The 26475-nt window shown below is 35.5% G+C and overlaps 1 protein-coding gene across 25 annotated transcripts in view; it reads right to left on the reverse strand.

Moving 5' to 3' along the window:
* Positions 1 to 26475, reverse strand: part of MLLT10 (MLLT10 histone lysine methyltransferase DOT1L cofactor) — a 251054-nt gene that overhangs the window by 21202 nt on the left and 203377 nt on the right. For all 25 annotated transcript variants that reach the window (XM_025463993.3, XM_025463999.3, XM_025463995.3 and 22 more), the window contains one exon: positions 9087 to 9265. In XM_025463993.3, coding sequence (XP_025319778.2) covers positions 9087 to 9265 — 179 coding nt within the window. The remainder of the gene's footprint in view (positions 1 to 9086; positions 9266 to 26475) is intronic.

A 26475-nucleotide genomic window follows, 5' to 3' on the forward strand; every position in this document is an offset into this window, starting at 1 on the left:
TGGACTTTACAATTCACAGAAATACTGTGATGTGGAATCCTGTCCTTGTTTTCCATTGTTTCAAAGTGTGTACTTCCTAGCTCATTCTTTCATGTTCAAGTTTAATTGGTCAATTTTCGGTTTCATTTTTTCCTCTTATTAAAGATGTGTATTGAAAGCCAGTAAGTTTGTACTATAAAGTCTTGTTTAACAATCAATTAGCCCTCAGTAAAAGCTACCTAATTTTAACCTCAAGATCATACTAGACATTTACCATGTATTTACTAGTATGGCATACTAAAATATATAATTCATAAATGGAAACATAGTAAGATTTTTTTATATCTCCAGAAGTCAACGACTTGGAAATCTTGGCTTCTCATAAAATAAGTTAGCATAAGAAAAACCACCAAACAGACAAACAGAAAGAGCAGACATCATCAGTCCCATGTGTTAACGTCTCAGGTACCACATACTTAAAAATACCCCTTTGCAGAACCAATTTGCTCTTATTCTAGATATAATTCTAAAAAGACCACTAAGCATATAAAAGATTAGAAGTGAAAAATTTATTAGAAAGAGGAAGAAAAGTTATTTATTGAGACATTCGTTGGCAGCAGGAATCAACAGCTAACAGTGTAAGAAGAAAGAGGAACATGAACAAGAGTGAGCGCATATATTACAGAGTGCTGCTGAGGTGGTGCTCAAAGAACATGGACATCTAAATGCCTTAGCGTCTGTATCTTAGCCTTCTTGCTCTCCTTTACCATGAACTCATCTATAATGGTTGAAACATAACTAATATTATATCAGTTGGGACTACTTTATTAATTCCAATTAACAGTTTTATGCGTTGCCTTCATCTTTTAATAAGAATCAAAAGATCCGGGAAGCCTGGGTGGCTCAGTGGTTGAGCATTGCCTTTGGCTCAGGGTGTGATCCCGGCGTCTTGGGATCGAGTCCGGCATCGGGCTCCGTGCAGGGAGCCTGCTTCTCCCTCTGCCTGTGTCACTGCCTTTCTCTCTGTGTCTCTCAAGAATTAATAAAATCTTTTAAAAAAAAAAAAATCAAAAGATCCTACTCCTCAGAAGTACACTTTTTCAGGAAGGGCACTTTCTGCAAGGGCTTTCTATTTATTCCTTATTAGTTTCACATTTTTTGATGCAGTCTTCAAATTATCTCAGTTTCTCTATCATACATTAGCCCACCATGCTAAAAAAGATCAAAATGCAAAGCAGTACTGCATAATAACTGATTTACATAATCATTATCATCAAGAAGAAGATAAATCATCTTTAGCATAATTTCAAGAGGAAAGTATATATTTTATAAAGGTGACAGGCAAAAGCAAAATTAATAACAAAAACCTAAAATGGGAATACATTCTTTGTTATTCTAAATGACCAATTTCCCAAATTCCCTAAATGAGTAAAAATTATCTGGTAGTTTGCTTTTTAAAAATATTGCAATTACTGAAACTAGAAATTTTGGGAAAGAGATTAAAAGTTACTAATTTTATCAAGCTGCATTCTATGGTATATTAAAACATCTCAATCACTCTACATTAAAACTCAAGAACCCACAAATGTCTAACACTGCTTAGCCAATGGTTCTGAAATGATGTTTAGAATGGTGAATGTTGGGAACCCACAATAACTCTGTTCCACCTCAGGGCCAAGAAACTCCCATCAGTTCTGCTTTTTTTTTTTTTTTTTTTTTAAGATTTATTTATTTATTTATCCATGAGAGACACACAGAGAGAGAGAGGCAGAGACACAGGCAGAAGGAGAAGCGGGCCCCATGCAGGGAGCCCGATATGAATCCCAGGAATTCAGGATCATGCCCTGAGCCAAAGACTGACGCTCAACCACTGAACCACCCAGCCGTCCCAACTCCCATCAGTTTAGTGAAGAGATTTACAACTTAGGAGCAATGAAGAAGGGTAAGGGAGAATGGCGAGAAGGCAACTTCCTGAGGAGAGCATACACATAATGTCAGACATTCTGTAGACTCAAAAGTTCCTATTGATTATAAAACAAACTGGTTACTTGACTTCATAGTGTCCCACTGAAATCATATAATCTATTCAACATGTGTAAATAGATTAGACCAAGATAAAAATATTTAATAAATCCTGTAAGTTCATATTGCCATAATTAACTTCTGCTTTAACTTCCAATATATGATCTTAGACTTTGTTTCCTTCCCAAGATTAACAATTGAAAGGAACTACTTCCACTCCAGACGTTATATGATACTCACCCTAATACTTTAGTAAAAGCCTCACTAAGAGAAGTATAGGGTATAGGGCAGCCTGGAGTGTGATCCTGGAGACCTAGGATCGAGTCCCACATCAGGCTCCCTGCATGGAGCCTGCTTTTCCCTCTGCCTGTGTCTCTGCCTCTCTCTGTGTCTCTCATGAATAAATAAATAAAATCTTAAAAAAAAAAATCCAAAGGCAAGATGAGTAAGAATAAATTGAATAATTCCTGAGGTAAATTTAAGCCACTTTGAAAAAAAATCCATGTTTAGGTGCCTGAGTCAAATAACCCTAAGGAAATTTGGAATAAGTTATTATGCTAAAATATCTAGAAAGATACTAAGATAATATTCAAACTCAAATCAATTTAGTGTTTCCTAAGTAGATTCACGGACCTTATTAAAATATTAACAAGATTAAAATGACATTTCAGCTTGAAATTTCCCCTGTTGGTAACAGTTCATCTTCCATATTCCAAATATCTGCTTATGACCATAGAGAATTTTTAAAAGATCTCTGGTAAAGTAACTTTACCAAATTCCTAGGCACTTGGTTCCTTCTAAAAGAGTCAGCTGTGGAGAAAAAGAAATGCTAAAGCCTTCTCAGTTATTTGAATAGCAAACTTAAAGTAGATGATAGTTTTTGTTAGGTTTTTTTTTTCCTCTCTCTCTAATGTTGGTAAAGGCAGAATAATAAAGAATAAACAACAGAAATTAAGTTTGAGAGAACAAAACCTATAAAAACTTCACCTTTGGAAAGTATCACAGCAATACATCATCTAGAGGTAGATATGAAACTTCATACCTTCCATCATACAGGAAGGGGTTATAGCAAGCATTTTTTAAATGCACAATTAACCTGTCAATAAACATTGAAGTCAAACAAACTCTAAAACACATTAGAGCTGCTTCTTCAAGCGTTCCAACCCTGACATACGATTTAAAAATACATTCTTCTAATATCCTGTCAGACTCACTAAACTGAATATTACTTTTAAAATTTATATTTCATATACATTCTTAGAAGAAAAAACTTTTCATCATCACTGCATCTGCAGTAAATCAAGCTCTCTCACCTGGGCAAGGTGCTAACCCTCTCTGCCCTTCAATTTCCAAGGGTAAAAATGGAACTAATAATAGCACCCATCTTATACGAAAATTGCCAGAATTAACTGAGCTAGTATACAGGGCTTATAAAGAATCTTTTGCCACATGGTAAGCACTCAAATTTTAGCTTATTTTAGAAATTATTTTCATATGCTATTATGACATCCATATTTTCCATAAGCTTCATTAGAGAATATCATTTATTGATTATATTTTTATATTAACACAGCTATATTTCAAAGATTAAAACCTATTTCCTTAAGAAAAACTAGACAGTATAAATGTCTCATTATGCAATGATATTTTAATAGATCTATTCTATATAACAAAGCAATAGTGCAAATATAGGGATTCAAATATTTTAATGATTATATATTTTTTTCAGTTTGCAAACACAATTTGACTAGAAAAGTTTTCAGGAAAAAATTAGAGAACAATGGAAAGTTTCATATATTCTCCAACTCAATTCAAACTTTGCACTATGAAACATATTCTGATAACAGACCCCATTTCTGTGTCAGCTCCCACCAGTAAGGCTTTAATACTCAGCGTGTGATGAGAGATGAAACCAAGTGTGAACAACTTTCAGGTCCCATGAGTAGGCTGACTGTTAAAGCTGTCAGGTTCAATTGCATCATTCCACATTATTCAATGCCCCAAACTGCTCCCTAATTGTTAGGAGCTTAACGTATTCAAAACCATTGTTTAGGCTAATGCTGAAATGCCCCACAATTGAGTTTCTATAAAGTAGTGGGAGGGATTAAATTGTTGTTAAACCATCACTGAACACTCATGATTGGACAACAGGACTGTATAGAATAACCAACCAATTCTAAGCAGGTTTCCTAATTGGTTAATACCTAATCAATATATCACCCATCTTTTTCAGAAAAAATTAAGTCCCTTAGAATTAAAGCAGCTATTGAAATAATTTAAGAACTGGAAAGACCTCAGTCAACAGCTATATCTAAAAATAGCTAAAATTCATATATCTATGTTAACATAGAATGATATATTTTAACAGAAAATGTTTTAATACTATTTTTAAGAAGAGAAGTGCTTCTGTACAATTTATCTCACTGATAAACAGGCTGTTTCTGTAACAGCTGAAACTAAGAGTCCTATAATAATTGTAACACCAGTATAATAACCATTAAATCCAAAGTACTTTATGGTCTACAATGTACTTACTCTCATTTGAAGTTCATAACATATCAGTCCTCATAAGAGAGAGGACAGGTATTTTTAAGTATTTTATCTTACACACAAAAAGAATCGACACCCACAAATTAAGATCTGCCCACAGTCACACTAGTGAGTAGCAAAGCTCCAAGAATTCAAGATTTCTGACTCAAATTTCTATTTGGCATTGTGTCACACAAATGAACACAGTAAAATTCCTAACAATGCTTTTCAAAGAGATACCTCTTGACGCAGAGGCACATCACTGGGAAATTCATTTTATAGTAATGATTAGTAAACTTGGAGATCAGACTCTGGAGTCAGACTGCCTTGTTTCCAAAACTTAGTTCCACCACTTATTAGACATGTGATGTCGCATAGTTACTTAACTTTTTCATCACCCAATAGTAAGTGACATTACAAAGCACTTTATAAAAACTTATTTTGCACAAAATGTTAACATCTTTAAAATTACAAGTTATTATGAAATTACTTAAAACATAAAAGAAACATTCAGTCTGACCAATCAAGTCAGAGATCCTCTGAAGTCAGGTCTATCTGCCTAGGAAATGGAACCGTGTTCTCTAACAGAATGGAAGTGCAGACATTATCTGAAAGGAAATCGAGGACTACGAAATCTAAAGACAACTCCCTCCACACACTCACGTATACCAAAGTTATCATACTGGAAAAAGAAACAGTCAAAGCTGATGGAAGTAAAAGTCTCCCAGACATGTGCAAAACATTAGTCACTAAACTAATTGTACCTTAAAAATATTAAACATCTGCAATTACTGAATATCACATAAATAAACCCTGAAAGTTCCTTCATTTATTTTTAAATTTATTTTTTTATAATAGTAACACAGAGTAAACAAAGAATCAGGTTATCTACATGAAGACTATGCCCAAAAGCAAAGCCCAGAATGCAGAATATAATACAACCATTTTTCATTACATTTGGTCTTAAATTCTTCTATTAAGGGAATCATCCTTCAAAAAAAAAGCACCTGAATTTTTCCCAAAAGAGAAACAGAATTAACGGAGAACTAGAAGACTGAGTGGAATTTGAAAGGTAAAATGAAAAATTAATGACACACCTACAGAAACTAATTTATACCTCTACTCATGATACAAGAACAGAGCACATCATTAAAAAAACAAACAAACAAACCCACACGGACAGTAGTTCTATCTTCCAATAATGTTAAGAAACTATTAATTATATTCCTGTTTTCTGTGAAAGAATAATTACTCTAAAAACAAATAAAATAAAGGGATTTAACACTGAAGAATATAAAACTAGATTATCAAACATTTTTTAAAGGTTTTTTCAAATTAGGGCTGCTAAGCATTACTTTTTTCCCTAGAATTTTACAAGTGTCTCCTTTTTCCTCCATTAAAAGCACAATTCTGTTCTCAGTTTTTAATTTCTATTAAGCTCTTCCTGATCTTACCTCCCTGACCACTTTCCAGGGAACAATTCTTAAGACAACAAATAAGCTAAACAAGGGGCCTGTCTATCTTACTTAAAAAACCAAGGCCAGAAAGATCAAGAATGACCTCTGGATTTTCATACTGGCACCAAGCCAGTCACTAAAATCTACTACTTTCATTAAGTTTTTTTGGGAGGAAAAAAGTAAGGGAGACAAAAATATTATTCAAATTTAGCATTTCTGTTCTCTGATTTATATTTTTTAAAACATTTGTTTGCTGGTGTGATGATTTTTTTTAATAACTGTAATAAGACTCCTATAATTACATTTTAAATATTAGTAATTTTAATTAACTCAATTATAGCATTGCTAATCAACTACCTATAAAGAAACTCTAAATAACAGATTACCATTTGATTACCTAAACACAATGCCTTGTGCAATTTGAAAACAAACAGGGCCTATATGAAAGTTAAACAGAAATAAACTTGTCATTTTTGAAGAGAAGATTCAATTACCAAGTACATCATAATCTGAAGAGTCCCAATTAAACATTCAATTTCTTCTAAATATTTTTGTATTGTTTCTCCAGCACATTGCCTAGAAAATTCACATTTTGCACATTCAATACCAATACTATTGTCTCCGGCAGCTAAATTGAAGTAGTTCTGCACTCAGTTCAACAGAGAGGTCAACGTGCCTCAGTTGCCTGGAGACTGATGGTTGCTACAGCAGCACCAGATAAGCCAGGCTAAATCAGCTTCAGCTTGAAGGCAGAAAGCAGTGACTGCTAGACAGAATCATAGATGCCGTTGTCTCAGCATGCAGCATGAGTCTAACTAGATGATCATATTTATAAGAGACCCATCTTACTGAAACAGGGAAAGAGGATAAACACTAAGGATTTTAATTGGACTGAATCCTGGATTACTTGCAACTATGATTTCTTTGTTCTTTGGTTGAGTCATATGTTAAGTGGAATTCTCCCTCTAGCTATAAATTTCTCCTCACCACCACTTCCCCCACCCACCTCCCTAATGCCAACCCCCAAAACCACAAACATAATGAATGAGAAGAAATGAGATTTTTGCTTAATTCAGCCTGGAATTAACCAGAGAGTAATTAAAACAGACTTTTATAAAGAAAGAAAAGAAAAATGCACGCTGAAAATGTTCATGTGAGACTTTGTCCAAGGATAGAAAGCTATCAACAGCATATGGCTACACTTAATTAAAAGAGATGAAACTATTTACAAGAACCATTCTCTCATTTATCCTTTCACCTTCTCTAACCCCACACCCCTGGTATGCTGGCTACCTCACCAGGGCTAGTGAAATGAGCTACAAAAAACTCTTCTAAATTAGTCAAACTCCCCTTATTCAGGTGAGAGGTTCACCACATAGTTAACTTTCATTTTCAAACATGATACCACTAATCATGCCATTGGTTTTCTGTGCCGAACTGTTGTTTATTCTAATACCTGACCTAATTATAATGGTGACTATTTGCATTGTACCATTACATACTTTAAAAATAACTAATACTGCACTTTGATGTACAGCTTACAGAAAATACTAAAATGTGTGTACATATTCTAAAGGCCTGTACAATGTAAATTATGAACACACACATAAAGCATAAATTTACAGCAACCTACAAACAACCTACTTAACTAACTGTAATTAGAAATTTTGTCTCCATTATAAACTTCTCCTGGGGCATCTGAAGTGGCTCACTCAATTAAGCATCCAACTCTGGATCTTGGCTCAGGGCATCATCTTGTGGGTTGTGAGATCAAGCCTTGAGACTGACTGTGCTCAACAGAGTTTGTCTGTCCCTCTTCCTCTCCCTGCTTGCACACTCCCTTTCTCTCTCTCTGTCTCAAATAAATAAATAAATAAATAAAATCTTTAAAAATTTCTCTAAACACTAAGAGACTTATTACTAGAGGTTTGGGTAAAATTATAAAGAATTCTAAACAGATAAAAAATATACTTTAGAAATTTTAATGTATTACCTTTGGTAAAGTGTGTGTGCGCGCGCACACGCAGCTGTGCCTACTTACTGCCTTATTTGTATAATGCAAAATTATGATTTTTCTGATTTAAAAAGCAAGATATGATTTTCTTGCTTTGTTTTTATTTATTTATTTATTTATTTTTTTTTTTTTTTTTTTATGATAGTCACAGAGAGAGAGAGAGAGAGGCAGAGACACAGGCCGAGGGAGAAGCAGGCTCCATGCACCGGGAGCCCGATGTGGGATTCGATCCCGGGTCTCCAGGATCGCGCCCTGGGCCAAAGGCGGGCGCCAAACCGCTGCGCCACCCAGGGATCCCTCTTGCTTTGTTTTTAAAGGATTCCTGAAAACTAGTAACCTTACAGATCTAAAAGTAAAGGGATAAATGCACAATCACCAACACAGTCACTTATTTACAGTATTTATGTACATTCTTTCTCTTCCACTAGAAGGAAAACAATACAGTATTTGTAGGGATCAATCCCACTCTTTATCCCAGTCTTACACTGGTTTTTGAAAATTTAGACAGCAGATAATCATACAGCACTTCTGTGATTTTTTTAAATTATAAAAAGAATGTTTAAAACTAAAGAAGTCCAAAATTAGTTCACACTTTCTAAGTCCTACTCTTTATTTTATTTTTAAAGATTTTAAAGTAATCTCTACACCACCCACTTGGGAGCTTGAACCCACAACCCTGAGATTGAGAGTCACAAGCTCTACGAACTGGGCCAGCCAGTCACCCAACTAAGTCCTACTTTTTGAAAGAAAGAATAAAAGTAGGGGCACCTAGGTGGCTCTGTTGGTTAAGAAAGAATAAAAGTTCCCACCAAATTATTAGTTTACATCATCAGGAAAAATTAGAAACTCAGAAACTGAAAAGAATCAGTTAATGACAATGTATTCTTTTGTCCTTTCTCATGAATATCACATAAAAATGTCTATTATATCCACTAACGTGTCAAAACAAATGGAGATACTTATAAATTCCTATAGGAATTTATATAGGAAGGTTTCTATACAAGGTTTCTTTCTTCTCCAATCAAACTCACTTTCAAAAACGACAAAGCCATCTACAGGTTACTTCATAGCACTGTAATGATTACCTGAGTTGTAGCAACAGCAGGGGTTGCAGATGATGCTGCTGATGGGGAGAGTGCTCCCACTTGTTGCAAATGCCCAGAAGACTGCTGAGGTAAATGAGAACTGGAGACAGGAGTGCTAGATCCTGAGCCAGATACCACATTTGGAAATGATACTGCTACATCATTGCTGTTATAAATACCTGCAAGAAAAAATTTTTTAAATATTTTATAACTTAGCCATCACATTTGTTATAGACACATATTATTAATCATTAAGTTAGAATGCCCACATTTCCTCCTGATCCCTCCCCTCAGTGATAAATTTTATGGGTGCTGTATCAATAACTAGATGACTAAATACTGACTTGTCACTAAACACTTGTTTAAAAGAATTTAAATCATTTTTTGTTAACAAAAATGGCTTTGCTAAAAGCCTGCAATCACATCAGGAAGTGCCATATAAAAACAACAGTAAGGGTTTTAGGAATTCCTAAAAGCAAAGAAATATTTCTAAATAGGAAAATGAAGCGATTATAGAGTTGCATAAAAATCACCTACTAAAGCTTTTCAAAATGCAGATACTAGAGCCCCAGAACTCATGATTAAGAAGGTCTGGGGCAACCCCAGTAGCTCAGCAGTTTAATGCCTGCCTTCAACCCAGGGTGTGATCCTGGAGGCCTGGGATCGAGTCCTGCGTCGGGCTCCCTGCATGAGCCTGCTTCTCCCTCTGCCTGTGTCTCTGCCTCTCTCTCTCTCTCTGTGTCTCTCATGAATAAGTAAATAAAATCTTAAAAAAAAAAAAAAGGTCTGACATGGGAAGAGACTATTTTAGAAAACTCATCCAAGTTATAATATAGAAAATAAAATGGAACTGAACTAGACTTGAGATCCAAAGACTAACAAGTGGATTCTAGAGATATTCAGAAGGTGGAATAAACAGATTTTATGACTGAATGGGGTGGATGAGGAGGAGCAGGGATGTAGGGGGACAGAGGATTAAGAACAACAACGTGAACTACTAGGTGATGGTAATATTCACTTCCAGGAACACAGGAAAAGAGGATGGAAGGCTTGAAAGCATTTTCAGAGGTACATGGAATTAAAAGCCAGAAAGAAAGGGAGAAATAAGTGAAATAATTCATTCTGAAAAGTAGATGGGAAGAAGGCGGCGAGAGATGATGAGCAAAAGTTAAGATGAAAGAGGAATTACCAAAAAAAAAAAAAAAAAAGTTGTTTGTTTTTTGTAAAGATGGGAGATCATGCTAATATGCTTGACAGAGAATAGGCTCCTTAAGGATAAAAGTGAGAGATGGGAATATCTATAAACCAGTAGTGTTCTCAATCAGGGATGATTTTGCTCCACAAAGATGTGTGACAATGTCTGAAGACATTTTTAGTTGTCAAAACTAAGAGGCACTATGGACACACAGTAACAAAGGCCTGGGATGATGCTAAACATCTTAAAATGCACATGACAGCTCCTCACAACTAAGAATTATCTGGCTCATAGTGCCAAGAACGTGGAAGCTGAGAAATCTTGATATAAACCAAGGCTCCTGGGAGGGTAGGAAAACAGTAAGATCCTAACAACTAGACACTATAACAAGAGGAAAGCAAGAAAAATGAACATAAGTGGGTTGCAATAAAAATCAATCAATCTGAGAAACTACAGCCCTTGAAGGCAACAGTAATTATTTATATTAATAGTATGATTTACTTTGTTCTAAACATAAATGTTATTGATTCATAATAAATAAAAGTACCCATAATCTTCAAACATGGGAAATAAAGGAATTGGGACATTTTTAAAGGCCTTACAACCATAATTAAGGGTCCTAAGATCCTTTTTATATCTACAATTTCTCCAGAAAAAAAGATAATTTATTCACTCAACAAATGCATCCATCGCACAAACATCTGAGAGCTCACTGTTTGCCAGACATTATTCTAAGCCCTGGAGATACAAAGCCACTCAAGATATGTGGTCTCCGCCTTCAAGAAGCTTAGTAGAAAAAAGAGACTATTACAAAAGACTGTGAAGAGTGCTATGATAGAGACATCCTCAGGGGCTCTGAGCACATAAAAAGGGGTATCTAACCCAGACCTGGGGTAAGAGGATGAGGGTCAAAAAACTTACTGGAAGAAATGGATGCCTTTAGAACTATTTCTAAAGGAGCTGTAGAACTGAGGTGAAGGATGGTTTGAGGAAGAAACATAAGAACACATAAGTACTATCCACAGCTTATGCATGAAATGAGGCTAATAAATAAGCAGGAATTAGATCAAGAACATTAAAAGCCAAAACATTAAAAATTTACACAACAGGAAGCCACTGAACAGGATTGTAAACAGAAGCTTGGTGTGATCAGACTGATGTTTAAGCAAGACATCAATCATTGGCACAACGCTAGGACTAGATTGGGGAGGAGATTTATTAGAGACTGAGAAAGCTGTTGAAGGGTTGCTATAATAATACTGAAGAGCAAAAACAGAGATTAAGCTAAAGTAATAGTAGTCAAGAGATAACCTAAAAGCAAAGTTCATAGGACTGGTGCCTAATAGGACCTGAAGAATAAATAAAAAGGAGTCAAGGATGACTGTTAAGTGGGCACTGGAGTGGTGATATACCAGTCACTGAAGCAGGAATAGCAACTGGGAGCATCTAGTATTTGATTACTATATGTAGGTCACCATGCTAGCATAATAGGCCAATGAAGTAAACATTACTGTTTACTTCACAAGAGCAAACAGAAGTTTAAAGAAATAATTTGCTTAGTGGCCCAATAGATGGTAGAATCAGGATTCATACTCATAGCTACTGAAATCAATTCCTAACACAAGTTTGAAGTTCAGGTTAATCATGATGGTCTTTGAGATGGCAGTGGAACACAGAACTCCTATATAGTCTAGAACTTCTATATAGTCTAGAACAGAACAGGATCAGCCTGAAGCTCAGAAAAATCAGGTGTGAAGATATAAATCCAGGAGTCAGAAGAATAATAAAGTTAGCAGAAACTCATGAAAACTCAAGAAGGCTTTCTGTTGGCCTGTCCTGTGTTGAAATCTTAAATTTATTCATATTTAGAAACATTGAAACTTCACTTAAAAAAACTAATTTAGAAATATTCCTTAAAGATTTATTTATATGAGAGACATCATATGCCTGAGCTGGTGGAGGGGGAGAGGAGTGGGGGGGAGGGGGAAAAGGTGTGGGGGAGAAGGGGGTGGAGGGAGGGGGGGGAGGGAGGGAGAGAGAGAGAATCTTAAGCAGATTCCCTGCTGAGCACAGTGAGTGGAGAGCCCAATGAAGGGCTTGATATCAAGAGTCATGAGACCCTGAGCCACCCAGGTGCCCTCAAACTTCACATTTAAAAGTGAATTCTAATTTCTTGTCAATATTGGGTTCTATATTCTGAAACAGCAATAATCTGCTGGAGCTTTGGCTAGGACATAGATTCTTAAATCCACCAGAGTCCTGTCATTCTTTTTTTTTTTTTTAAAGATTTTTTTTTAATTTATTTATTCATAGACACAGAGAGAGAGAGGCAGAGGGAGAAGCAGGCTCCATGCAGGAAGCCCGATGCGGGACTCGATCCCGGGTCTCCAGGATCACACCCCGGGCTGCAGGCAGCGCCAAACCACTGTGCCACCGGGGCTGCTCAGTCCTGTCATTCCTTTTTTTTCACCTTGTCACTCATTTATGTTACCGATCTGGTCCCTATAAATATGTGATTTACAACTCCTAATGTGGAAGCTGGTCAAAGCCAAGGAACGGTAAAATGAGATCAACCAGGGAAAGTTTTCAGCATGATCAAGAAGCCCAAAGACAGAATCCTACAGAATGTTACCACTTAAAGACAAACATCACAAAGAACAAAATAAGAAAAGAGAATCTCAAAAAAAATCACTTAGAAAATTTCAAAGAAACAGATCAAATAATTCCATTGATATTTAAGGTCAGTCCATAAAAGGGGAGTCACTAAATGAGAGAATGAATCTTGGCAAGATGAACTCTTTTAAGAATTTTGGCTGTGAAGGACAGAAAAGAGACAGCATGTAAATGAAACAAGTATTTATAAACCTTATATTCCAAGGGACATACTCCTGAGAAAAATTCATTTTTTTTTAAAAGTTCATTACCTCATAGTTCATTCAATAAATATTTATTGAGGTTCTTATAAAAAAGGCACTGAAGATAACAAAGAACAGAAACGAGTTCTGCCTTCAAAGAACTAATAGTCTCACAGCAGAGCTAATATGTATTCATAAGCTACTATGATATTGGAGGGAAATACTGGTACCATAAGGACACATGACAAGAAGGACAACTTAAGTTCAGAGGAAGAGACAGAGAGAGGAGTTCCAGAGAAAAGCACTAAAACTCAGCTTCTGCAGCAAAAGTACCTTAAAAGTAGACTGCTAATAATCTAAGTTTTTCCTTTTTCTTTTTAATTTTTAAGATTTTATTTACTTATTCATAAGAGACACACAGAGAGAGGCAGAGACACAGGCAGAAGGAGAAACAGGCTCCTTGCAAGAAGTCCCATGAGGGACTTGATCCCAGGACCCTGGGATCACGCCCTGAGCTGAAGGCAGACGCTCAACCACTGAGCCACCCAGGGATCCCATAATCTAAGTTTTTAATGGTGGAGAACATACATGGAATCTCTAACTCTTAAAACTAAAAGTTAGCTGGAGACACTATGCTGGAAAAAAAGGAAAAACAACACAACTTTTTTGGACTGAGACAAAAATCCTGGTTCTCCCACCTAGGTGATCTTAATCAAATTACATAAACTTTCTGAGCCTCCATATTGTTCTTCTCTATAAAAGCAAGTAAGAGCTATCCTAAAGGCTTTTAATTGAAAACAACCATGTAGCAGTGCCTAATACACACTAAGTTTTCATAATGGTAGCCATTGCTACTTCAGAGTTATTGCTGTAATTAAAGTTTTATCCTTAAGTCAGGAATGTACAGTATTATAATTATCAGGTTCTCTAATGTCCCTAATACTCTTTCAAAACTGAAAATACCATTGCCACATGTAATAATATACATAAAAGTGTAACACTGAAAAGCAAAAAACTGGTGACTGAGGATCTCCAATCTCTAAACTTGTTTTATATTGCATTAGAGCATAAACAGGAAACTGCACAGCTAAATGTTCAATGTGGTGATCACACTTTGAAACTGTCTGGTATACAGGTTACTACTATAAGTAGAACAAATAAAATCTTCTTTTCCTATCAAGATAAGGCAGTATAAATATCTAAATCTTTTTTGAAGATAACAATCACTGACTCTCCTAAACTCCCTCATACCTCAGGGTATGATTGGTACAGTATGAAAAAATAATTTACTAAGACCTCCAGAACTTTATTCAAAAGGTAAATAATCCTCCTTAGGTTGTTCTGTAACTGCTTTCTATTTAACCTACTCTATTTCCATCTTCCACAAGGTATATGTTGTTTTATGCATAAACTCTAGGAAAATACCTGAAAGTCATCTGTTCAGGATAGAAGGTAGAAACAGAGATATAGAATGATATAAAGGGTAGCAATGATGCACTAATTCATCCATCCATCCAATATTTATTGTGTCTACTAGAAGACAGGTACTATGCTAGGAGTAGGGAATAAAGTGGGGAACAAGATAGACAAAATCTCTGTTCTCCAAGAATTTATAAGTTAATTAGGGAAGCAAACATTAAAACAAACAGGTAACCATATATTGTGACAAATGCTATGATTGAAGAGAAAGAGTACCATTAGTGACAAGTTAGGAAGAAGAAAATATCTGTCTGAAAAAATGATACTTAAACGAAGACCTAAAGTCTAGACAGGCAGGTGTTAAGTGAACAGAGTAAAGCAGAAAAGCTTGTTCAAAAAACAATGAAACAGTAAAGAAAAATTAGGTAATATGGGTAAAGCACAGTGGAGAGAGTAGTAGAACAAACTGGAGAGAAGGGAAGGAACAGATCACACAGGACTTTGCAAACCATGTAGAGGTGCTTAGAAATCCTACTAAGACCCATGGGAAGATACCAAAGGCAAATACAGCATGACAGTTTTCTAGAAGATCATCCCCTTAACTGCTATGTGGCAAATGAACTGAAAAAGAGGAATAGTGGAAACAAAAAGGTCATTTAGAAGGCTATTCTGCAGTCTAGGTAAAAGATTATGTCCCTCAAAACTAAAGTGGTAGTGTTATGGAAAAGCTTAGAAAAAGATGAATCTGAAAGTGCATCTAGAAGTCAGATGCACTCAACTTAATGATAAGTTATATTTGGTAGATAAAGAAAAGTATTATGAATGAATTGACTAGTGATTAGAAGCATTATTTACTGAGGTGTTGAAAAAAGGAACAGAAAGAGTGCATTTTTGCTTGTAAAAGAGAAAATGTCAGTCTAGGACTAAGTCCTGAAGACCCCCAACTTTTCAAGGGTGGTTAGTGTGGAAAAGGAATCTGCAAAGAAAATTGAGATCAGTGAGGTTAAAAAAAAAACATGAGTATAGTGTCAACGAAGCTAAGAAAAGAATCTAAAGAAAGGGCATATCAACTGTATCAAATGATGCTTAAAGACTAGTTAAAAGACACAGAATGAAAATGCCCACTGCATTTGGAAAAATGAAGACAAATGGTGATCTTAGGAAAAGCAGTATAAGGTAGATAGGGCCAAGAAAACATTGTTGAGACCTAAGCTTTTACTAGTATGCCATGGCAATTACATAAAAACAATACACAATATACGTGACCAATGACATAAATATTAGTGTTCACCAACAAGAGTTCCTGCTTCCCAGTTTCAAAATGCCTGGAAGGCCAAATCAGTACCACATCAAGTTGTTTGTTCAGCAGTGAACCATAATAAATGAATGGGATAGTCCTGAGGAATATTTAACCTAGTAAATGACTAAACTTGTTAAGTCATCCCTAATCTACATCCTAAGACTGAATATTCTCTTCTGGAGGTTAATATGGTATAAAAATAGTTAAGAGGATCCAAATCCTGCTCCCTCATGCAAAGAACCTCTCTGAATCTAATACACTTCAACTTAAAAGGAAGATGGCACCAATGATTTCACAGGGCTGGTGCCAAGATTGACTAATATATGTAAGGCATAATCTAATGTTATTAGTATACTGTCTACTACACATTAAGCTTTTGATAAATAGTAATTATATTATAAAATATAAAGGAGGAACAACATCTATTAGTGTTGAAAAAAGTAAACAGAGTAATATATGCAATAGAAAGATTCCTTTATTAATGTTGCCTTAATTTCCTTTCCCTCTGATGACTGATGAAGAACAGGATTATTCTGGCTTCCCCTTTCTAGATAGTGGAATATGTCTCTATACAATCAACACATTCATTACTCAAAGAGGGTAAAATAAAATTTAGAGAAAGTTAGAGTTTTCTCTCCTGAGACTCTTGGCCATCCTGATGGAATACAGGTGTTCCTAAATCTCGTTAGGCAAGCATTAACAATTTCTTAGGCTGCTCTACTTTTACAAAGATATGGACAATTCTGTATTGTTTCTTTTTTATTTTACCTATAAAAATAATACACACTAATTATTAAAAATCTTAAATAGATGGGAAAACAGGGAAAAAATCATACACACACACTGTTGACATTCTTATGTATCCTCAAACTTTTTGGTATATAAGTCCATGGTTTTGTTTAGCTTCATACAGCTGCCTATATATTAAAATTTTTTAATCCTTTTATACTTAACATGTTTTCTTATTTCATTATAAAATTTCTAAAAGTATTTTTAATGTTATTTTGACATAATCAATTAAACATTGCATAGCTGACTCTGTTTTCTACAACATTCTACAAATATTATGTGCCTAATATACCCAGATAAAACACTAGACAAAGATACTACAAACAAAAAAAATAGGTATCATCCTTCCATTTATGGTTTTTAAAGTGAAGAAGTCAGACATTAAATAATCACACAAATACTATGCTATAATGAAAAAGCAGACTATGCGGTGACAGAATATAAGGGTTACTTAATTAAAATGAGCAGAGTAGGCCTCTGTGAAGAAGTAACACAAACTAAAAGGAAGAGAGATCCATTTCTTTTGTTTTTATCTGCCCAGAATTCTCTCCCATTTCGTGTCCAAATAACATCCTATTTTCTCTCAAGAAAGTACCCCTCCCCCATTTCATCCGCTCTCAGCCCAGGGATAAATATGCAACCCAAGCTGAAATGGTCTCTCCTGGGAATTTAAATCTTGAAGGCATACACACAAGGGCAGAAAATGGTCAGACCTGTTAATCTAATGGCAGTAATACAAGGATTCTATTAATTTTTATTTACCTAGCCCTTGAATCTACCCTATTTCTCTCCTCTCGGAGGTCAGGGATAGGGTATTTCCTTTAATTTTCTAAAATAACTGTACATATCCAATAAATTCCTTTTTTGCTTAAATTTGAAAGAGTTCACTTCTGTGGCTTAAATATAATGAACCCTAACTGATACAGCCAATGGAGTATAATATGAAAAGAAATAAAATGCTTAAGATGAAGCTAGAAGTCACCCTAAGAGCCAGCTCATGTAGAACCTTGCAGGTCATAAAGGACTTTTCAGTTTCATTCTAACAGGAAGCCATTAAAGCATTTTAACTAAGATAGTGGTACGATCAGAACTGTATTTTTAAGAGATCATCTTGGATACAATGTAAACAATGCCTTGAAAGACAATGGGAGACCAGAATCAGAGAGATAATTTAAGTACTTATTGAAATAGTTTGGACACAAGATTTTAAGTTCTTAAATTTGGTTAAAATTTTAGAGTGAGAAAAGCAAAGGCTCAAGACTGAGCCTTAAAGAATTTCAAACTAAACTAGGATAAAGGAGAAGCCAAAAGAACATTAGTAAGAAATGGTCAAAATAATAGGACAGCCAAGTTAAGTATAGTGTTAGAAGAGAACAGGTAAGGGAAAGAACAAGACAGGATAGGACCAGAAAGGGAGAGAGAAAGGAAAGGAAAGGAGGTTCCAGTAGCTGGAAGTCTCAACAAAAACAAATATGCTAAGATATCATCTAGGATAATGACTGAAGAACATCCACTAGACTTGGCAGTGTGAAAACTATTTCTGACCTGAGTACAGCAGTAATTGCAGAGCCAGCATAAAGTGGTTTGAAAAATAAATCAATGGGAGAATTTCTATTTCTGGCAATGAGGTAATCCAGGCAACCCCAAAACCTCCCTACTTAAAAAATGACCTAAAAATGAACAATTAAGCCCATAAGACAGTAAGGGAAATCCTAAGGAAAGTACAAGAAAAAGCTTTAATAGGTTGCTCCTAAAGAAGCCAACTTGTGTCAGTGACCTAGGAGCTTTGGCTTTAATGCCCACAAGGAAAAGAGGACACCTTGGGCCTCCAAATGGATGAAAAATTAAGCCTGGTAAGATCCTGTTTATATAGATTAGACTTTACAGGGCAGCCAAGGTGGCTCAGCGGTTTAGCTCCGCCTTCAGCCAGGGTGTGATCTGGAGACCCGGGATCGAGTCCCACATAGGGCTCCCTGCTTGGAGCCTGCTTCTCCCTCTGCCTGGGTCTCTGCCTCTCTCTCTCTCTCTGTGTCTCTCATAAATAAATAAATAAAATCTTTAAAAAAAAAAAAAGATTAGACTTTACAAGAGCTATATTTCTGGGGAACGACAGATCAGCCCTTGCACCTGCAACACCACTCCCCCACCAAAACCCTACAAAACACAAAACACAAATATTCACAGCATAGGGAAAGGACAAGGGAGTCGGTCCAATTAGCTTTGAGCTCTGGATAGAAGATGAAAAGTCTGCCCTTAGAATTTATTGCCACAATCTTTCCTTCAAACAGGGGCTGGGTCTGAATTTACATTATGTGCTTGGTCTGGTAAATCCCAAAATTTAAATTAAGATGGGGCCAGGTGATACTGTCACTTGAGTATCCAATAGAAGCAAATACAAAACCTCTCTGAAGGGATAAATCCTCGACCCAGGCTATAAAATGAGTTCACAGTACAAAGTTAGAAAACACAGAAGAAAATAATCCCCTTAATCACAAATTAGCACACACAAACACTATTATTTTACTGTCCTTCAAAAACCTTAGAAAATAGAGCAAATAAAGGTTATGAGATGAATATTTTAAATGATTAAGAACCTACACAGAGGAATTAAAAGTGTAAGAAAGAAACAACAGTCTATAAAAAAGAGGAACCTGGCATATCTTGCTGAGGTAGACAGAATTCTAGTGATACCCACTCACCAGCCCATACTTCCCTTCCCCAAATTATTCAAACACTAATCAAAGTACTACTTGTGAAGAAACTTGGCAGACTGAATTAAGGTACTGATTAGATGACCTTAAAATAGGTGGAAAATCTTGGGTTATATAGGTAGGCCCAGTGTAATCACATGAACCCATAAAAACAGAAGACAAAAGGCAAAAGAGTCAGTGGGAGATTAACAGAAGAGAAAACGAGAGATCTCACCTTGGAAGGGGAAGTCAGAGGATTCAACTCACCTCTGCTGGCTCTAAGATGTGACATGTAAAAGCATGGGATAGAAGCCTTGGGCAGCCCTGGTGGCGCAGCGGTTTAGCGCCGCCTGCAGCCCAGGGCGTGATCCTGGAGACCCGGGATCGGGTCCCATGTCAGGCTCTCTGTGTGGTGCCTGCTTCTCCTTCTGCCTGTGTCTCTGCCTCATTGTCTCTCTCTCTCTGTCTCTATGAATAAATAAAATAAAATCTTTAAAAAAAAAAAAAAAAGAAGAAGCCTTGAGGAGCTAAGGGAGACCCCTCAGCCATCAGCCAGAAAGGAAATGATGACCTTCAGTCCTTCAACTGCAAGGAACAAACTGAATTCTGCCAACAACCTAAAAGAGCTTGGAAGTGAATTAATCCTAGAGTCTCCTAATACTAAGAGCCCAGGGAGTCAACACCTTGATCCCAGCCTTGTGAGACTAAGCAGAGAAACCAGCTAATCCAACCCAGACTCCTGACTGCGTGCTAATAAACTTGAATGCTTTTAAGTTGCTAATTTTGTGGTAATTTGCTATGGCAGCAAAAGAAAACGAATATATTTGTAATACCAGAAAATAAGGAAGGCTTCAAATAATGAGGATATGTCAAAAGGACACACTGCCAGCTTAAAGCGGCTCCCACCAGCTATTCTGTGAACAATCTGAGCATCACAATAAATAGATCATAACTTACACAAATCTGTAAGTCCATACTGACAAACTGAAAGTCTGATGAGGAATGGGATATTTATATAGTTTCACAGTTAATTCCAAATATATATACTAATTATAAAGGGGAAAAGAAAACCTTTTCATTGGAAATACTGGATTATGTGCCATATGATACATGCAATGGATCATGTGTGTGGTATCTTGCTCCAAAAAAAAACATAACATGACACTAATAATGAAAAAAAAATTAACCAAATCCAAAAATAACTATCCTATAAAATTCTGAAACAACTGCCAAAATTTGAACAGCATCTTAAGAGTGGATGGTAGAACTACAGTGATGTTATTTTCCTTTTATTGATCATTGTACTGTGAACAGGAAAATGTCCTTATCTGTAAAGATTACTTAAGTATTCATGGCTGATGTGGTACTTATCTGCAACTTAGACTCAAATGATTTGCGCAGATACAGTTCTGTATACTATACTCTTAAGTTTGGGACTGTTTCAAAATAAAGAGTATTTTTAGATATGAGAAAAGGACTACACATTCTTAAAAACAAGAGAAGAAAAAGAAAAACAAACCAGACCACAAAGAATTCCAAAAATTTGGAAAAACATGTTCACTAAAAATCTTTACTCATTAATAAGCAGGTAAAACAATAAATTAATAGAGCTAAAGAGATGATGAGTTTGGGACCAAAAAAAGATGAAAAGAAACTACCCAGATACAGCACAGAGAGATTAGGAAATGGAAATTATAAAAGCAAGGTTAAGGGACATAAAGGACAGAATGAAAGTCCAAATATGGCTAACAAAAATTACTGAAGAATAGGAAGAATATTGATCTATTGATTTTAAAATATAATGGCTACAGTCCCGAATTGATAAAAGACATGAATTCACTCAATCAGGAAGCAAAGAGGTCTTAAGAAGAATAAAGTCACATTCAGACATATCACCAAAAACAAAGAGAAAAATCTTAAATGAGGGAGTGGAGGTAGAACAGTTTGAGGGGTAGGTACATGAATAGGAATGTGGGATCAAAGGAAGCTTTGGGTTCTTTCGTGCCTTTTCAAGAGGAAAAACACTAGAGCATGTAGATGGGAAAAGAAAAGTGATGGTGAGAGGGTAAAGCAACTAAAATGACAAGGTCTCTAAGAGGGCACAGAAGGCAGAGATCTAGAGCACAAGACTAGCCTTGGATTACAAGCAGGACTGGAGAAAAAGAAAAGAGGACAGATGCGTATCAAGTAGGTTTGCAGAATTGGGTGATGAAAAGATGAAATTTTCACTGGCAGTAAAAGTTAAAACAAACAAAAACAATCGTGGCAAAAGAGTTTCTTAGAGATGTACATTAATATTGCCAAGCAATTTATATGTCAGTTAAGGCTAGTATCACAAATCTATAATAATGAGTGTATACATGGTGTGATTTTTTTTTTTTCTAAAAAAGCTTAGCTCAGATGAAGTATAGAAATACAGGTGGTCAGAAATACAGGTAGTCAGATTAACGAAGGAAAGTATTTCAACTAAGAAGGAGACTTACCTAAAGTATCAATCATATACCTAGATCTAGATGACAAATATCATGAAGTACATAACACAGTGATTTTTTTTCCTGTTTCTTTGGCTTAAGGAAATTAAAAGGAAGGTGTAGTAGGAAAAAAAATTGCCAATGAAAATGAAGAACATACTCTTACTCGGTGTGGCAGCTATTAAAACAATTTGCCATTCTTCATTAAAAGTTTTCTATGATTTAAATAAAAACACATAAGCAATGACCACAATCAATTTTTAAAAATGAAGACAAGAACAAAACTACTCCCTGGGCACCTGAGTGGCTCTGCGGTTGAGCGTCTGCTTTTGCCTCAGGTCATGATCCTGGTCCTGGGATCTAGTTCTGCATCAGGCTCCTGACAGGGAGTCTGCTTCTCCCTCTCCCTATGTTTCTGCCTCTCGATCTCTCTCATGAATTAATAAGTAAAATCTTTTATTTTTATTTTTTAAAAGATTTTATTTATTTATTAATGAAAGACACACGGAGAGAGATGCAGAGATATAGGCAGAGGGAGAAGCAGGCTCCTTGCAAGGAGCCCGATGTGGGACCCGATCCTGGATCCCAGGATCATGCTCTGAGCCGAAGGCAGACACCCAACCACTGAGCCACTCAGACGCCCCAATAAGCAAAATCTTTTAAAAAAAAGTACTCTCAAATCTATTATTTTAAATAGCCATCATAATTTGTCTAATGTTTTATTCTGCAATTATTCATTTATATTTCTTACTCTTCCAATAGAACATGAGCACCATGAAAACAGAATATAATAAGAAATTGATAATCCTTTATTTTATGCATTATATATACTTTGTTGTTCTGGATTTGGTGTCAGGGAAAATATACCACAGATATATTTCCAAGTTGCTACGTAAGCTACCTAAATATCATTTGATAATTGAATTCTGGAGATGCTATAAGAAATACAACTATAATTGTTATATTCCTATTACTTCCGATTTTTCTATAATTACCTCTGTTAAATCTCAAATGATTTAAATCTAGACTTTCATATCTTAGAACTGAACTTACTTCTATATAGTCCTTATAGATCTCTCTCTAAAAAGAATTTCATCTTAATATAATAGTCCATGTTTTAGAATTCTTTTCCTGTCTCTGATATTTTAAAACGTCTCCTATAATAGGTGTAGACAAGGATTTTTTTCCTACACTTTTTTTTTTCCTTTGGCACTCTATGGGCCACTTTAATCTAAGATCTCTCATCTTTTTTTAAGGAATTTTATTTTTTCAGATTATTTCCTCCTGTCCATTTTCTCTCTCCCTTTCTGGGGTTCCTTTGATCTGAAGTCTTACTTTTATCCTCCGTATCATATTGTGTTTATTTTAAATATATATAAAACCCATTAATTATTTTTGTTCCTCACTGTATCCATTGTTATTTATCTATTGCATTTTTCAATTTGACAATTACAGTTTTGTATACCTAAAATTTCTACTTGTTTCTCTTAAATATTTTGTTTCAAATTATTATTTTCCCTCATGTCTTTTATGTTCAATGCACTGGTTTATTTTCTCTTCATAGTTTCTTTAGGACTGATTTGGGTAGAAAATTAGATTTTCTAGCACTGCCAACATGAATTGATTACTTTTGGTCTTGGGGCACCTGGGTAGCTCAGTCAGTTAAACGTCTGCCTTTGGCTCAAGTCATGACCCAACAGTTCTGGGAAGGAACCCCACATCAGGCTTTTCTGCTCAGTGGGGTGTCTGTTTCTCCCTCTCCCTCTGTGTGCTCCCTCTCTCTTGCTTTCAAATAAATAAATAAAATCTTTAAAAAAAATTGGGGGGGGGGGCACCTCGGTGGCTCAGTTGGTTAAGCACTTGCTTTGGCTCAGGTTATGACTTCAGGGTTGTGGGATCGAGCCCTGCATTGGGCTCCCTGCTCAGTGGGGAGCCTGCTTCTCCCTCTCCCTCTGCCTGCTGTCCCCACTGCTTGTGTTCTGTCAAATAAATAAATAAGGTCTCCTATATCTTGACACATCCAGAAACAACTCTGAATATGTTTTTGATACACACCTTTTGAATAATATATTAGTTGCTCCAAATACTACAAGCATAATGACAAAAATGTCTGAGAAGCATAATTCCAAATACCTAGCTATTATTATATAAAAATATTGTTTCTGCTGTCAGGAGTATGCACATACACATATCCAGAGATCCTGAAATGCTACTTAAGAAAGCAATCAACTGCATTATACAGAGAAAAAAGAACATTATTGAGATGGTGATAATCTTTAAACATGATCTAACTAATTGTCCTTATTCTGATGTCAGGTTCACCAACCAAGTAACCTCCCAATTATAACTCATTTTCCCAAGATTTCTTTAAGAAGAGTAAGATAAGCAGCATTTGGCATTCTTGATAGTAATGTTTTCATGACAAATGATTGTCATTCTTCACTTCTCCCATATTGGCTTGAGTCAGCCCACCTAATCAACTCCAGCTATACTGACAAAACCATAAGGAGACTAATACAACAATCTGTGCAAGAGATGATAAGGATCTGAGCCAACCCACAGCTGTGAGAGATCGGAATTTTGAAAATAATAAATTAAATGTAAAAAGTCATGTATAGGAAACTTCAAATTAATTAGAAAAAATATTTAGAAGGTACTACTTGGTGACTGATTCAGTTAGGAGTAGGCAGAGAACAGAATAAAAGACACAGTCTTGATAAAGAATAGAGGAAGAGAGGAGATAACTTCTCAGGAAACACTGAGGATTACAAAAGAAAGTACTTGAGAAGTACAGTCTTTACACATTTAGGTATCATTATTTATCACTAGTTTTTAATCATTCAAATATTTTTCTCAAGTACACTAACAGGATAACACTTTTGTAAACACACTCAAGTTATCAATGTATACCTGAAAGTAATCATTTCTTTTGGGGGGAAACCTACTTCTAAAGTTTCTACTAACTTAAACATTAATTAACCCCAAATAGGGACGTTAAAAAAACTCATTTTTTATTTTATACTGAATGTTTCCACAGTTATTTCCTCTGTCTTCCTTTAAGTTAAAATTTCCTACTTGTCTCTCTCATCTGTCCAGTTCTTTGGTTCATTAAAAAAAAATTTTTTTTGCATCTTAACCTTTTATCTTTCCAGAGTCCTCCTTTCCACCTATTAAGACTTTCCTATCTTTAAAAAAAAAAAAAAAAAAAAAAAAAGACTTTCCTATCTTAAAATAAACCTGGTCTAACCTCTTTGTCTTCTCCACCAACCTTGCTCACCCATGACCAACCTCACAGTTTGTTATTTAACACCTATATGGATTTATTTCCAATTCTCCTTCATGCCCAAACTCTAACCTCATCTATTCATTTGCACGCTAAACATCTCTACCTGAACAGCTTGTTGGCAAATGAATATCCATCCTCTCCAGCCATAGCCATTCAATTTATTGACAAATACTACGAGTTCTTTTTGGGTAATATATGTCTCACTAGTCTGACTTCCATTACCCTCATTCAGGCCTTCAATACATTTGGCTAGATTACAACAAAAATCTAACTAGGTTTTCTGTTCTCTAGCTCTTTCAATAATCTTTTTTTTTTCTTTCAATAATCTTATATGCTAGAGCCAGATGCACCAGGTGCATCTGGCTAACTATATGTTTTATTTTTTTCCCCAATTCAAACTATTTCCCAACTACCAACTATTTCCAACTCCTTTGGCTAGTATCTAAGGCTATTATTTTTCATATATTTCATGTCAAATACCAATATCCCATCACTTCACAGACCTATGTGTCACAAATTGTGCTACTTTTATTCCAGGGACTTTGAGTCTAGCCCTGATCCCAATTTCCAACTTGCTCAATTTTACTCATTTCTTTAAGCATCAGGTAAAATATTATAGTCTCTGGGCAGCATACTCCCTCAGCTAAAAGTAAGCTTCTCTGACCTTGAACTCTTTTTATACTAAAGATCATTAAGGAAGTTATAACTATATGTCTTAAAATTATTTATATACATATTTATCTTTTTGATTTTATGTTCCTGAAAGGATGCACTTGCAATACAACTATTTCCCCAAAGTAAATGACTGTGATTTTAGATACAGAAAGAACTTTATACTTTCCAAATGAGAAAAGGCTAAAACACTGTTGAGAAGGAAAAGCTCCACGTGCATGTCCTCATAGGCTGCAACATTAATCTGATTAAGATGTGAAACTGAGGATTTTAGGGGAGGAAAAGGGGTGCAGTAGATGCATACATGAACTGGTTAAGATGAGTGGATTCAGAATATACACACTCTCAACTGATCCAAAAGTATTTGAAAACTACTCAATTAGAAAATTATTATAAATCATAGAGTATGGTTTCAGATTCTTCTTTTCCTTAATGAGAGAGAAGGGTCATAGATAGAAAGTGGTCTTAAATATCAAACACCTAGGCATCTAGACCCTTGACAGGCAAGTAATTTTAGAAATCCTAAAACCTACCCTGCAGTGTCTTACTTAGGAAATATAACAAGTCCAAACAAGTATAAACAATCAAAGAATATAATTAATAGTTCATCCCAGAATTATGGAGACCATCCAGAATTATGGAGAATTTCTTTCAGTTATTATTTTTGGGACGACAGATCCCTACTACTGCTTTATATGGGAAGGTTTCTATG

Source organism: Canis lupus, chromosome 2 (assembly GCF_003254725.2).
Source record: "Canis lupus dingo isolate Sandy chromosome 2, ASM325472v2, whole genome shotgun sequence".
NCBI classification, from domain to species: Eukaryota; Metazoa; Chordata; class Mammalia; order Carnivora; family Canidae; genus Canis; species Canis lupus.